Source organism: Hyperolius riggenbachi, chromosome 1, assembly GCF_040937935.1.
Source record: "Hyperolius riggenbachi isolate aHypRig1 chromosome 1, aHypRig1.pri, whole genome shotgun sequence".
NCBI lineage: Eukaryota > Metazoa > Chordata > Amphibia > Anura > Hyperoliidae > Hyperolius > Hyperolius riggenbachi.
The window spans coordinates 642,114,097-642,129,740 of record NC_090646.1 but is presented as its reverse complement, the minus strand read 5'-3'; the positions used below and the strand labels follow the sequence as shown (position 1 = coordinate 642,129,740).

General features: G+C 44.1%; 1 protein-coding gene across 6 annotated transcripts in view; it reads left to right on the top strand.

Moving 5' to 3' along the window:
* The window catches only part of LOC137530708 (stAR-related lipid transfer protein 6-like), a 40,442-nt gene extending 29,027 nt beyond the window's left edge, over positions 1-11,415 (top strand). For 5 of the 6 annotated variants that reach the window (XM_068251333.1, XM_068251332.1, XM_068251334.1 and 2 more), the window contains 2 exons: positions 5,446-5,612; positions 9,018-11,415. In XM_068251333.1, coding sequence (XP_068107434.1) covers positions 5,446-5,612; positions 9,018-9,157 — 307 coding nt within the window. In that variant the 3' untranslated portion in view covers positions 9,158-11,415. The remainder of the gene's footprint in view (positions 1-5,445; positions 5,613-9,017) is intronic. The other variant, XM_068251335.1, reaches the window with a different exon arrangement.
* Positions 11,416-15,644: the final 4,229 nt, after the last annotated feature.

The window sequence follows — 15,644 nt, the reverse complement described above, 5'->3', positions numbered from 1 at the left end:
GTGGCCGGCGTGGGTTCTTATGTATCTTGGGAAGGGTATAGAATGAGGGAGTCTTTGGCCTGTCCTGTTGGAGAAAAGCATATAAAGCATCATCAATAAGACCATTAGTTTTAGCCTTTTCTAATATGCATTTAATACGAGACTGTATCTGACTCAAAGGATCCTCATCAATTCGCCTATAAACATCCTGCTGGGATAACTGTGAAAGTATCTCTTGTTCGTAATATTCAGTGTCCAATACGACAACTGCCCCGCCTTTATCAGCGGGGCGGATGGTTATTTCTGTGCGTTGTCCTAATTGGAGCAACGCCTGATGTTCAACTTTAGTTAGATTGAAATTAACCGTTCTAGAGTCATATTGAGATTCAATAAGATTCACTTCTTCCTTGACCCTGTCAATAAAGGTGTCAATGACAGGATGACTCGGGGGTAAGAAACTACTCTTATTACGTAAGCCAGTCCCTGAAAGAGAAAGTGTATTAGTATCTTCAGTAGTCCCTGAGTTTACACCTATAAAGGGGTTAGAATCAAAAAAATGCTTAAGCTTGATGTTCCTAAAAAAACGAAACAGTTCCTGATCGATCAGAAAAAAATCAGGTGAGTTGGTTGGGCTGAAGGATAGTCCATAATTAAGGACCCGTTCTTCCACAGCCGTCAAAGGATGACTTGAGATATTAACGACTAATGTCGGACCTTCGGATCTCTCCTCTGCCGTAAAGTCATTTGTCCTCTGGCGTTTCCTACGCTGGTACCTTCTGCCGCCCCTGCGTCTCCGCCCTCCCGGGCCATCGGAGACGCCTCCCGGGATGACTGTAAAAAATCACTAGAGGAGGAGTTAGCTTCAGAGGTGACTGGGCGAGAACCCTTAGGTCTAGGTTTTAAAGGTTTACCAGGACGTCTGTTCCTAACTGGAACCACCGGTCTCTGCCAGGCATACACATATCCTGTGGCATAATCAGCCAGATCCCTATGAAATTTGGATCTCTTAAGGTCTTCACCGGTTTTTCTGTAGGTCTCCATCCTCTTATTTAGGTCACCAACGTAAGCCTGAAATTCATCAGGGGGTAAGATGTTTCTCAATTGCTCACCAGTGATGTTAATCTTGTCGTCAATAGAAGGCAATTCTTTCTGTATCCGAGCTACTGTACACGTCATGGCATCAAAAGATGCTTTATTCCATATGCGCTCCCACGTGGAACAAAAGTCCGCATCATTAGGAAACAACATCGGATAGATTGGAGAGCGTACAGCTCGAGGAATCTTCTTATTGCGACAGTACTCAACCAGGGTTTTGGCATGTAGATCCAGGTCTACTCGCCGTTTACGTAAGGCTTCCAATTCACGTTTAACCGACTTCACATCAGGTTCTTGTAAAAAAGTTGCTCCACCGTCTGAGTTGGCAAAGATCCTGCTGGCTTGTTCAACAGTATAAGAGAAAGTCGCAGAGACAGTCTCATTAAAATTGTCTTCCATGGTGCAGTCACTTCCACGGTACTTTAGATGCACAATTCACAACAATGGAGAAGCACCCATGCAAGAAGACCTCTGTGTGCCTTAGCTCATGGTCACAGTACCAAGTGACCCAGTAAAAAAATTCCACGGAGCTGGCACCACCAAATGTAGTAAAAAAGCTCTTTATTCAAACGTCATTAAAATGACATTCAGTCAATGATCAAAAATGTAGCAATGGCGACAGCCCGCTGTTTCGAACTTGACGTCCTTTGTCAAGCCATACTGCTATCACTAGACATAAAACACACCTCCTTTAAATAGTGGTCAGTTACACAATCAACCAATGAGTTTGAAATCGCAACATCCAATGAGGATGCCTGACAGGGGGTGAGGACCTGATGGGGAACTACTCTAAATCATGTGATCCATGGTAGACCAATAGGAACGCTGGTCGCGTAACCGAAATACGCATGCGGACAAAAATACGCATGAAAATACGCATAAAAGCTTCCGGAACGCAAAAATGACGTCAACGCGTGTCGTACGCGTAAAAATTTACGCATGCGTCACCGGATGCGTAAATTTACCAAAAAAGTGTCCTAGGCCTCTCCCCAGTGTGGCCAGCTTAAAAAATCCTAAAGCCTCACAAAAGAAGCAAGTGATTAATCATAAAGACAAGCCCAGTTAAGGCCACATCAAAGAGGAAACAGTCGGCCCACACTGTGGAGAGCACCAAATTTTGGCAAGGAAAAGGCAAGGAAAAAGGGGGAGAGGGAGGGGGAGGGAAAGGGGGGGGGGGGAGGAAGGAGAAAAGGGTGCTTCAAGGGTGTTGGCCGTGATCTTGTTGGCCTATGCTTCTGTCTTTGTAAACCATTGGCGATGCCGTCAGGGGTTGTTATTTTTACCTGATGTTTTTATTTATTTTGGCTTTTTTATGATCTATGGTGAGACCGGTTCCTTCCCTTCCCTGCCTTTCCGTTTCCCCCCCCCCCTTTTTTTTTTTTTTTTTTTTTTCTTTTCTCCTTCCCCCCCCCTCCCCCCCCCCCTTTCCCCCCCCCCCCTTTCCCTCCCCCTCCCTCTCCCCCTTTTTCCTTGCCTTTTCCTTGCCAAAATTTGGTGCTCTCCACAGTGTGGGCCGACTGTTTCCTCTTTGATGTGGCCTTAACTGGGCTTGTCTTTATGATTAATCACTTGCTTCTTTTGTGAGGCTTTAGGATTTTTTAAGCTGGCCACACTGGGGAGAGGCCTAGGACACTTTTTTGGTAAATTTACGCATCCGGTGACGCATGCGTAAATTTTTACGCGTACGACACGCGTTGACGTCATTTTTGCGTTCCGGAAGCTTTTATGCGTATTTTCATGCGTATTTTTGTCCGCATGCGTATTTCGGTTACGCGACCAGCGTTCCTATTGGTCTACCATGGATCACATGATTTAGAGTAGTTCCCCATCAGGTCCTCACCCCCTGTCAGGCATCCTCATTGGATGTTGCGATTTCAAACTCATTGGTTGATTGTGTAACTGACCACTATTTAAAGGAGGTGTGTTTTATGTCTAGTGATAGCAGTATGGCTTGACAAAGGACGTCAAGTTCGAAACAGCGGGCTGTCGCCATTGCTACATTTTTGATCATTGACTGAATGTCATTTTAATGACGTTTGAATAAAGAGCTTTTTTACTACATTTGGTGGTGCCAGCTCCGTGGAATTTTTTTACTGGGTCACTTGGTACTGTGACCATGAGCTAAGGCACACAGAGGTCTTCTTGCATGGGTGCTTCTCCATTGTTGTGAATTGTGCATCTAAAGTACCGTGGAAGTGACTGCACCATGGAAGACAATTTTAATGAGACTGTCTCTGCGACTTTCTCTTATACTGTTGAACAAGCCAGCAGGATCTTTGCCAACTCAGACGGTGGAGCAACTTTTTTACAAGAACCTGATGTGAAGTCGGTTAAACGTGAATTGGAAGCCTTACGTAAACGGCGAGTAGACCTGGATCTACATGCCAAAACCCTGGTTGAGTACTGTCGCAATAAGAAGATTCCTCGAGCTGTACGCTCTCCAATCTATCCGATGTTGTTTCCTAATGATGCGGACTTTTGTTCCACGTGGGAGCGCATATGGAATAAAGCATCTTTTGATGCCATGACGTGTACAGTAGCTCGGATACAGAAAGAATTGCCTTCTATTGACGACAAGATTAACATCACTGGTGAGCAATTGAGAAACATCTTACCCCCTGATGAATTTCAGGCTTACGTTGGTGACCTAAATAAGAGGATGGAGACCTACAGAAAAACCGGTGAAGACCTTAAGAGATCCAAATTTCATAGGGATCTGGCTGATTATGCCACAGGATATGTGTATGCCTGGCAGAGACCGGTGGTTCCAGTTAGGAACAGACGTCCTGGTAAACCTTTAAAACCTAGACCTAAGGGTTCTCGCCCAGTCACCTCTGAAGCTAACTCCTCCTCTAGTGATTTTTTACAGTCATCCCGGGAGGCGTCTCCGATGGCCCGGGAGGGCGGAGACGCAGGGGCGGCAGAAGGTACCAGCGTAGGAAACGCCAGAGGACAAATGACTTTACGGCAGAGGAGAGATCCGAAGGTCCGACATTAGTCGTTAATATCTCAAGTCATCCTTTGACGGCTGTGGAAGAACGGGTCCTTAATTATGGACTATCCTTCAGCCCAACCAACTCACCTGATTTTTTTCTGATCGATCAGGAACTGTTTCGTTTTTTTAGGAACATCAAGCTTAAGCATTTTTTTGATTCTAACCCCTTTATAGGTGTAAACTCAGGGACTACTGAAGATACTAATACACTTTCTCTTTCAGGGACTGGCTTACGTAATAAGAGTAGTTTCTTACCCCCGAGTCATCCTGTCATTGACACCTTTATTGACAGGGTCAAGGAAGAAGTGAATCTTATTGAATCTCAATATGACTCTAGAACGGTTAATTTCAATCTAACTAAAGTTGAACATCAGGCGTTGCTCCAATTAGGACAACGCACAGAAATAACCATCCGCCCCGCTGATAAAGGCGGGGCAGTTGTCGTATTGGACACTGAATATTACGAACAAGAGATACTTTCACAGTTATCCCAGCAGGATGTTTATAGGCGAATTGATGAGGATCCTTTGAGTCAGATACAGTCTCGTATTAAATGCATATTAGAAAAGGCTAAAACTAATGGTCTTATTGATGATGCTTTATATGCTTTTCTCCAACAGGACAGGCCAAAGACTCCCTCATTCTATACCCTTCCCAAGATACATAAGAACCCACGCCGGCCACCGGGGCGACCCATTGTGGCCGGCGTGGGTTCTGTGTTTGTGCCGTTAGCACAATATGTCGATCGTATCCTGCAGCCTATTGTGGTTTCTGTTGATTCATACATCAGGGACACCAGCATGTTCCTCGACAGGCTTCACTCTATTGGTGAGCTTGGTGAGGGAGCATTGCTTGTCACCCTTGATGTGGAGAGCCTCTACACCTCCATCCCCCATGATGGAGGTGTAGAGGCGGTCGATTGGTACTTGATGCAACAGTCAGATTTATCCAGTGCACAACGTAATTTCATTATTGAATGTTATTTTGAGATTTAACTATTTTTCCTTTCAGGGTTCCTTCTACATACAACAACGGGGGACAGCCATGGGGTCGAATGTGGCCCCTTCCTATGCTGGTTTATTTATGGGTTTATACGAAGTAAGTTTTGTTTATACCCACCCACTCTTCCACCAGCACGCTAAGTGCTGGTGGCGTTATATAGATGATATTTTTTGTTTGTGGGAGGGGCCACATTCGACCCTAATTGAGTTTATTGGTTCTCTTCATTCTAAATGTCCAACCATTAAATTTACTGAGCATAGCAGTAAGGAGGAGGCTGTGTTCCTTGATACCCGGATTACCTGTACATCGGGTAAGGTAGAGTCAACACTTTACGTAAAACCTACTGATAGAAACTCTCTTTTACACTTTAATAGCTTTCATCCAATTGGCATCAAGAATGCTATTCCTTCTGGCCAGATGACCCGTGTTTCGAGGATTGTATCCGACCCTATCAAACGAGAGGAACAACAAGAGGCCCTTAGATCTAAATTTAGAGCAAGAGGATATCCCTCTGATACTCTTTCTGATCAGCGTAGACGTGGTAAGAGACAACCAAAACAACATCGTATGCCATTTGTGTCTACCTTTAATACTTGTAGTGAAGCTATAGGTAAGGCCATTCGTAAACATTGGCACCTCTTACAAGGGGCCTTCCCACGTATTCCCGAGTTCCGTTACCCTCCTCTCTTGTCTTTTAAGAGAGCCCCCACTGTCAGGGATAAGGTTTTTCATCACCGGGTGTCAAGGGACAGGCTTCCTGATAATGCCAAGAAAGGTACCTATCCCTGCCTTAATTGTCATTTATGCAGTCATATCACTAGAGGTGGTACTTTTACTCACCCTTCTAGAGGTACAAGATTTGTTGTTAGGGGACGGTACTCTTGTGACTCGAGTTATGTAGTTTACTTGATTGTATGCCCATGTGGTCTTGGGTATGTTGGGATGACGACCAAACCTCTTAAAGTTAGGATGTCGGGTCACAAGACTGCCATCCGTAACAAGGATTCTAGACAGTGTCCAGTCATTTCACAGAGGCACGACATAACATTTCACAAATGAGAGTCCAAGTAATCGATAGTGTTCCCCTTGATTGGCGAGGTAAATTGAGCCGCAAACAAGAACTAGCACGTAGAGAAGCTTGGTGGATTAAACGCCTGGGGGTTATGGGTCGAGGGGGTTTGAATCGAGATTATGATTTGAGTTTTTGTGTTTAATTTTGATGCTTCAAGGGTGTTGGCCGTGATCTTGTTGGCCTATGCTTCTGTCTTTGTAAACCATTGGCGATGCCGTCAGGGGTTGTTATTTTTACCTGATGTTTTTATTTATTTTGGCTTTTTTATGATCTATGGTGAGACCGGTTCCTTCCCTTCCCTGCCTTTCCGTTTCCCCCCCTTTTTCTTTTCTCCTTCCCCCCCCCCCTCCCCCCCCCTTTCCCCCCCCCCCCTTTCCCAGCCCCCTTTCCCTGCCCCCCCTTTCCCTCCCCCTCCCTCTCCCCCTTTTTCCTTGCCTTTTCCTTGCCAAAATTTGGTGCTCTCCACAGTGTGGGCCGACTGTTTCCTCTTTGATGTGGCCTTAACTGGGCTTGTCTTTATGATTAATCACTTGCTTCTTTTGTGAGGCTTTAGGATTTTTTAAGCTGGCCACACTGGGGAGAGGCCTAGGACACTTTTTTGGTAAATTTACGCATCCGGTGACGCATGCGTAAATTTTTACGCGTACGACACGCGTTGACGTCATTTTTGCGGTCCGGAAGCTTTTATGCGTATTTTCATGCGTATTTTTGTCCGCATGCGTATTTCGGTTACGCGACCAGCGTTCCTATTGGTCTACCATGGATCACATGATTTAGAGTAGTTCCCCATCAGGTCCTCACCCCCTGTCAGGCATCCTCATTGGATGTTGCGATTTCAAACTCATTGGTTGATTGTGTAACTGACCACTATTTAAAGGAGGTGTGTTTTATGTCTAGTGATAGCAGTATGGCTTGACAAAGGACGTCAAGTTCGAAACAGCGGGCTGTCGCCATTGCTACATTTTTGATCATTGACTGAATGTCATTTTAATGACGTTTGAATAAAGAGCTTTTTTACTACATTTGGTGGTGCCAGCTCCGTGGAATTTTTTTTTTTTATGTAAATATATATATTTCTATACTAAAAATGTGTTTGATTGACTCTAAACTTTATTTCCAACCTTTAAATTGATATATTACTAATTTTAAAATGTCACTATGAAGGAAAATGAATCAGGATAGAAAGGACCAATGTGGTTTAAATTATAAAACAACATATTTTTCTTATGAAATCTTTATGGTATGCGTGACTAGATGCGTGGTGAGGGCGTGGCCAGGGGTGTGGCAGGGGCATGGCTTAAGTGTCCCTTTTTCTCATCTCAAAAAGTTGGAAGGTATGCAGCACCCTGTAGGTAAGTAATGAGGCTCACCCCCAAGCCCCCCTCCCCCCCCCCTTACCAAAAAGCACACTCCATTACAAACTTCCTTTGGGGCATACATGTCAAACTCCAGCCCATGGGCCAGATGTGGCCCACAGAGCCATTAAATTTGGCCCTCAAGTGGTTTCCCCACTTTGCATTATGTTTGGCCCACTCTAGACCACCAGATAAGCTATACTGGAGGTGAAGCCCTAGAACACCAGGGAAGCCATATGGGGGAGGTAGGGGGGGGGAAGCACTAAACACTAGGGAACTGTATAGGGGAGGGAGGAGGGCCACTTGGGAACTTAATAAGGGAGGGAGGCGGCCATTAGACATTGAGGTTGGCCCGCGACTTGGTCCCAGTGTACAATTTTGGCCCACTTTGTATTTGTTTGACACCCCTGCCTTAGGGGGAGGTTCATTTTAAAAAATCCTTTACATTTTCTCTTCAACCTTTTAATCATTTATTTATTTTCAATGAATGACATAGTCAGTTGCAGTTGTTAGCGCAAATGAAAGCGCAGCGGATTTATTTGCATCCCGTTGACCCCCTCTTGTTCCTCAGGACTTTGTTGACCCCCTCTTGTTCCTCAGGACTTTGTTAACCCCCTCTTGTTCCTCAGGACTTTGTTGACCCCCTCTTGTTCCTCGGGACTTTGTTGACCCCCTCTTGTTCCTCAGGACTTTGTTGACTTCCTCTTGTTCCTCAGTACTTTGTTGACCTCCTCTTGTTCATCAGGACTTTGTTGACCCCCTCTTGTTCCTCAGGACTTTGTTGACCCCCTCTTGTTCCTCAGGACTTTGTTGACCCCCTCTTGTTCCTCAGGACTTTGTTGACCCCCTCTTGTTCCTCAGGACTTTGTTGACCCCCTCTTGTTCCTCAGGACTTTGTTGACTCCCTCTTGTTCCTCAGGACTTTGTTGACTCCCTCTTGTTCCTCAGGACTTTTTTTGACCCCCTCTTGTTCCTCAGGACTTTGTTGACCCTCTCTTGTTCCTCCGGACTTTGTTGACCCCCTCTTGTTCCTCAGGACTTTGTTGACCCCCTCTCTTTCCTCAGGACTTTGTTGACCCACTCTTGTTCCTCAGGACTTTGTTGACCCCCTCTTGTTCCTCAGGACTTTGTTGACTCCCTCTTGTTCATCAGGACTTTGTTGACCCCCTCTTGTTCCTCAGGACTTTGTTGACCCCCTCTTGTTCCTCAGGACTTTGTTGACCCCCTCTTGTTCCTCAGGACTTTGTTGACCCCCTCTTGTTCCTCAGGACTTTGTTGACTTCCTCTTGCTCCTCAGGACTTTGTTGACCCCCTCTTGTTCCTCAGGACTTTGTTGACCCCCTCTCTTTCCTCAGGACTTTGTTGACCCCCTCTTGTTCCTCAGGACTTTGTTGACCCCCTCTCTTTCCTCAGCATCTTTATAGTCACTTCCTTGTCTTTTAGCTTGTTATTCATCAATTTTGACCTGTAAGCGATAAAACCTAAATAAATTCTAATGTACATCTCCATTTTTATGTAGAAACCTGGCACATTCCAAGCTGGTGGTCATCATCCAGCCAGAACTGGGGGGCCTGCTTCCTCGATCGGTGGTGGAAACAGCCATACCCAGCAATGTTGTCGATCTCATCACTTATGTTCAAGAGGGGATTAAAGAGTTAAATACAGGAAGTTGAATGAACTGCAGGCTCACATCCTCCTGGGTGGGCCATAAAGACTTCCCGAGGAATTCTGGACTACAGGAGAGACAACCAGAGATCATAAATGGACCGAATTGTTATGCCAACCAGAACCTGGACCAGAACCAGATCACACGACAAATACCTTGTACACCTGGATTCCTGGAATTCTCTTCCTGAACAATGCCAGAATAAAAAGGGACTCCAGACTTCTAGAGAATTCCTCCTACACATTCCCAGTCCTCTTCTGATTAAGCAGTGACTTATAGTAGAATGCAGTAAATAATTCAGGATACCCACTTTTACGGTCATTTTCCGGGTTTCAGCATCAGAAGCACTTCCTATATACATTTATTGCTGTGTATTGGTATGAAACCCCGCCCTCCCAATGATGTCACAATTGGGGCTGTTTAGATATACATAATTCTCCACCCCCAGAGCATTCTGGTGGACTAGGTATATTTTGTACTGGCTTTGAAACTATCGTGGCATCGGATCCATGCCTTGCTATAGGTGGCCCAGAGAGAGAAATGAATCTATATGAATGTTAATGCTACAGTTATATCATGTGACTGATTGAAATTTTAATAATAGCTGTTAATTCTCATGTCAACCCTGAATAGCAATGGTTAGACGACCCAAATCTCTGAACACTCCTTATAGGAGGGAAGCAAGCCACTCCAGTAGAGAGATATCCCAGGCTAGCAGCACCCCCATCTCTGTCTCCTACTTTAACAGAGTCACATTTCTCTCGCTGAGTTCTAAAGCTGAGTACACACATTAGATTTTGGTCAGCTGATCTTCAGACAGAAAGTTCTGCAGGACCGGATTTGGACTTTTTACCACCCAAGGCCCAACCGCCCTGGGACCAACAGCATCCTAAACAACCCCCCCCCCCCCCCAACATGGCAGGGATTAGACTGTACGCTCCTCTGAGGACAGTTAGTGACATGGTGGCAGGGATTACAGTATTAGCTCCTCTGACTACAGTTAGCGACGTGATGGCAGGGATTATATTATAAACTCCTCTGAGGATGGTTAGTGACATGATGACAGAGATTACATCATTAGCTCCTCTGAGGACAGTTAGTGACATGATGGCAGGGATTACAGTATAAACTCCTCTGAGGACAGTTAGTAACATGATGGCAGGGATTACAGTATAAGCTTCCCTGAGGATAGTTAGTGACATGATGGCAGGGATTACAGTATAAGATCCTCTGAGGATAGTTAGTGACATGATGGCAGAGATTACATCATTAGCTCCTCTGAGGACAGTTAGTGACATGATGGCAGAAATTAAATTGTAAGCTTTTTGGCGAGCGCCACATTTGCCGAGTGACAGGCAGCTCAGAGATCACTGTAAGCGCCCGTTCGCTGCCCCTTCATCCCCCGAGTGTCAGATCCGGCTGTTGGTAGCCGCCCATCGCAATGTGCAAACTCTGTGTAGCAGGACGGATGTTCAGCAGGCTAACTGCTACTGACACCCTGCTGCCCACAGCCCGCCCCTTGCTTTCCTGGTGCCCTAGGCCATACCCTTTGTTGCCTAGCCGGAAATCCACCGATGAAGTCTGTGTTGGAAATATGTTGTCCGTGATGCCATTGATTATGAAGTTGGTAATCTAACATGTTGAATTGCTAACAACCAACCTCTGTTGTAGTTCCAACAGCCGGACACCTCTTGCCTCATCTCCTCTCTCCATGGAACAGAACAGTATCAGTAGATCAGTATGTCTCTACAAAGACAGCAAATAATCATTAACCCTCCACACTCAAAACACATGCTCCCAACAAACTCAAACACTGACAGTAATAAAAGCAACTAAAGTTGTCAGAATGGAGGATCAAGCCAGTGCATAAAACCGGCTCAAGCCAGTGTATAAAACAGTAAGGAGTCTTGGGCAAGGCTCCCTAATAACCATGGTTGCCTGTGGATCCCGCCCTAAGTGGCTGCAGCCCTGAAGCACTTTGAGTTCACCAGGAGAAACGCGCAATAGAAATGTTCTGTGTCTTGTCTTGAGTTTGTTTCCCAAAAAGACTGCAGTATAGTTTGTACTCAGCCAATTCACCTCGGTGCTGTTACCTTCTTCTAATTGGTCTAAGGAGGGAACCATGAGGTGAGCTGGGCAAATGCAAAAGATACTGCACTCTTTTTTGGACGCAATCCTGACATTTCTGACATTTCCCTGTACTTCCTTTAAATCTAGCTTGATAGAGAATAAAATACGTTTGATCACTAAATTGTGTTATTATTGACATATGCGGTGCTAACATTAAGTTAAAGAGAAACCGTGACCAAGAATTGAACTTTATCCCAATCAGTAGCTGATACTCCCTTTTACATGAGAAATCTTTTCCTTTTCACAAACGGATCATCAGGGGGCGCTGTATGGCTGATATTGTGGTGAAACCCCTCCCACAAGAAACTCTGAGGCAGGGGTCACACACACTTGTCTTTCAGTTTCTACACTTTGCAGAAAACTGAAAGACAAGTGTGACCTCTGCCTTACAGCATCTAATGTAATTTATAGAGAAAACTGAGGCAGGGAACACACTTGACTTTCAGTTTTCCCGCGCGCGTTTTTCTGCATACTTTTTCTGTACACCAAGTGTGTTTCCATGCAGGAAAACGCGCGCGTTTTTCACAGCAGCTGATGTAATTGATAGAGAAAACTGACAAAATGTGCAGAATCATCATGCAGAATGTCAGTTTTTTTTCTGCGTGCGAACAAGTCAGTAAGTGTGAACTAGCACATTGATTAACATGAGTTCTCAGTTTTTCTGTGCAGAAAACGTGCACGAAAATAGTCAAGTGTGTTCCCTGCCTGACAAATTGCGCAAGATGTCAGTTTTTTTTCTACGTGCGAAAACTGCATTCAAGTGTGACCTTGCTTATTGATTAACATGAGTTCTCAGTTGAAGTCAGTTTTTCTGTGCAGAAAACGCGTACGAAAGCCGATAAGTGTGACCCCTGCCTAAGGACCATGGTCCTGGCAGTTTCCTATCTGTGAACCTTGTTGCATTGTGAGAAATAGCAGTTTACAGCTTTTTCCAACTGTCAAAAAAGCAAGCAGCAGCTACATCACTTGCCGGCAGTAAAAATGTCACCATGTGATAAATGTCAGAATGTAAATCAGGGATTTAAAAGGTTTTCAATGTGCAAACATTGACTAAATCATTTATACATAATTATTGTAAAAATGAAGCATTTTTTATTACATTATTTTCACTGGAGTTCCTCTTTAAGTAAATAGCATGTAATGCAAATAAATTGCATGGACAAACCAGGTCATTGCATATAATACACACTTGTTTAGTACACTATATACTGCACAAGGGGCTTAATTCACTAAGCATTACCACATTCGGTAATGCAAAAAAACTGCTGATTTTACCAAACATCTGAATTTCAATTAACTAAGGCTGTTACCACATGGAAAAGTAAAATTATTGACTATTGAGGTAAATTACTGACTTGTGCAGTAAATACTGTACCGCAATGAATGTCAATTCACAAAGATTAGAGCATTTGGTAAAGCAAGTGAGATGTTTGGTAATTTACCTCCAGCCTGGAGCTGTTGGTAAGTAACAATCAACCATTTGGTAAAATAGACAGGCTGGGGATACTGCCAATAGGAGAAGCCACCCGGTCTGTTTCCTCACCCCATTGGTACTGATGTACTGCCGGGCGGCCCATTAGAAAATAAACAAAACAGGAGATGCAGGAGCAGGGCACATTTGTAGAGGTTTCCCTGTAACCCTTTAGAACTGATACAGAGAATCAGAGTCACAAGAAGAGGCATGTAGTCTAAAGGGACCCCAGGAATGCTTTTTACTCGTATGCTGTCACAGAACAGAAGCAGGAATGGCAGACCACTTATACTGTTTTAGGCAGACCACTTATACCAGAAGAACCTTCACAACTGTGGACAGAAGTGGCAGAACATCACATAGCAGAACACAGGTTGTTCCACAGACCTCCTCCACAGCTGGAACAGGTCTTAATTGAATTGAAGCCATATTTTCCAGCAAATTACCAAACTATTATCCCATGTGTGAAAATCTTGCATGCTCCTTCCAAGGCTGCTCCACGTAAGGGTGAAACCCAGTGCCCAAAGAGAGACTGTTCCTCTGAAAAGGACAGTTGGGAGCTATGCAGAAGTGTGTCCACTTCCCAGTGTCTCTAGAGGAGTGGGTCAAATTTCCTCAGCTTATCAATGTCACTAGGGGAAAGTGGCCAATTTCCATTGTCCCAAATGGAGGGGTAGTGTTGCCAGTGGGGAGGGTCTGACCTGGATGGCACAAGTCTCACACTATACAATCTAGAGCTGCGCCACCATTGGATGAGAGTAAAAAAACAATTTTACCATTGGCTTTTTCATAATAAAGGCATTTGATAATGTGTTTAATATTTTAGTGACAGAAACAGCAACACATAAAATATTACTTGTAGAGGGGTGAAGAATGTGCCTGTAGCTGCGATGCCACACCGTGGCCAGCTGGCAAACAATCTGTTCTCCTCGAGTGCCCCTCCATCTGGCAATAAGGACTTCACTGCAGACGCCCTGTAATGTAATATTATGATGAGGGATTGGATCTCTCTTCAGCCAGGTTTAGCAATTGGTCTCCATGGCTCCAGTGGCATCTGTCATCATGTTGCTCACCAGTATGTACTGGCAAGTTACGTAATAATAGATACTGCTGGAGCCATAGAGGAGACGCTGCATGAGAGGTCCTGAGAGGTGAGTAAAATCTGGATATTAGCCAGAGGTAGCTCCTCAGTATAGGTAGCCAGGAGGCCCCACAGTATTAAGTAGCTAGAGGTGCCCCCAGTAATAAGTAGCCTCTCTGTATTAGGTTGCCAGATGTCCCCCACAGTATTAGGAAGACAGAGGTGCCCCTAAGTATTAGGAAACTGGAAGTGCCTCTAAGTATTAAGTAGCCAGAGGAAAAAAAAATAGGTTACCAGAAGTCCCCTCAGGTTTTAAGTAGCTAGAGGTGCCCCCAAGTATTAGGTAACCAGAGGTGATCGCAAGTCTAAGAAAGCCGGAGGTTCCCCTAAGTAATACGTAGCTAGAGGTGCCCCCACTACCCACTACTAGGTAGCCAGAGCTTCCCCTCTCCATCAGTATTAGATAGCTATAGGTGCCTGCAGTATTATGTAGTAATAGGGACCCTCAGTTTTAGGCAGCACCCAGCATAAGTTGCTAGTATAATTAACTAGACAAGCCACCATTATAGGCATCCAGAAGTAGCCCCTCCCCCTGCTATAGGTAGTCAGATGTTCCCTCAGTATTAAGTAGACCCCACCTCCTTTATTCTCACCATTTCAAATACTATGCATTAATTATTATTTAAAGGACAAATGTAGCAAGAGGGATATGGAGGCTGCCATACCAGATGCCTGGCAGCCCTGCTGAGTGATCCTCTGCCTCTAATACTTTTAGCCATAGACCCTGAACAAGGAAGCAGGAAGTCAGATGTTTCTGACATTATAGTCACGCCTGACAATATTACAGTATTATCTGCATGCTTGTCTCTGGTGGTGTTATTCAGCCAAATAGATCAGCAGGACTATATATATATATATATATATATATACATATACATATATATATATATATATATATATATATATATACATATATATATATATATATATATATATATATATATAGCTTGTTCTAGACTTTTGATCTAGAGGCAAACCTATGAGGATGCGCCCCCACAGTGATATTTGAGAAGTGAAGTTTATTGGATTTATAGAAAGTGCGCAATAATTGTTTCAATACAATTAGGCAGGTGCATACATTTGGGCACTGTTGTCATTTTATTGATTCCAAAACCTTTAGAACTAATTATTGGAACTCAGATTGGCTTGGTAAGCTCAGTGACCCCTGACCTACATACACAGGTGAATCCAATTATGAGAAAGAGAATTTAAGGGGGCCAATTGTAAGTTTCCCTCCTCTTTTAATTTTCTCTAAAGAGTATCATCTCCTATATGATATATTTAACTGACATTTTTTATCGTAACAACCAACTATTATACAGGAAAATCATGACGATTAACAATGTTGCCCAAACTTTCGCATCCCGATATATATATATATATATATATATATATATATATATATATATATATATACTGTATATCAGTGTTGCCAACCTAGGAAATACATTTTTACTGACAAAGCACAAAAATTTACTGACAGAATACTTTTTTTTACTGACATCTACTATTATTGAAATTCAATGAAAGATATCACACATGCGCCCCTTACGTGCAATACATCGGCAACCACGTGGGGTGCAAATGAGGAAGAAGAGTACAGTGGTGGACACCGGACAGGTGAAGCATTAATGCACGGCATCGGGGAGGGGGGGGGCACATTGATACATTTACATTTGGGGGATGTGACTTTATGGACTTCATGGACTTTACTGACAGCCCAAATTTGTTGACTTTT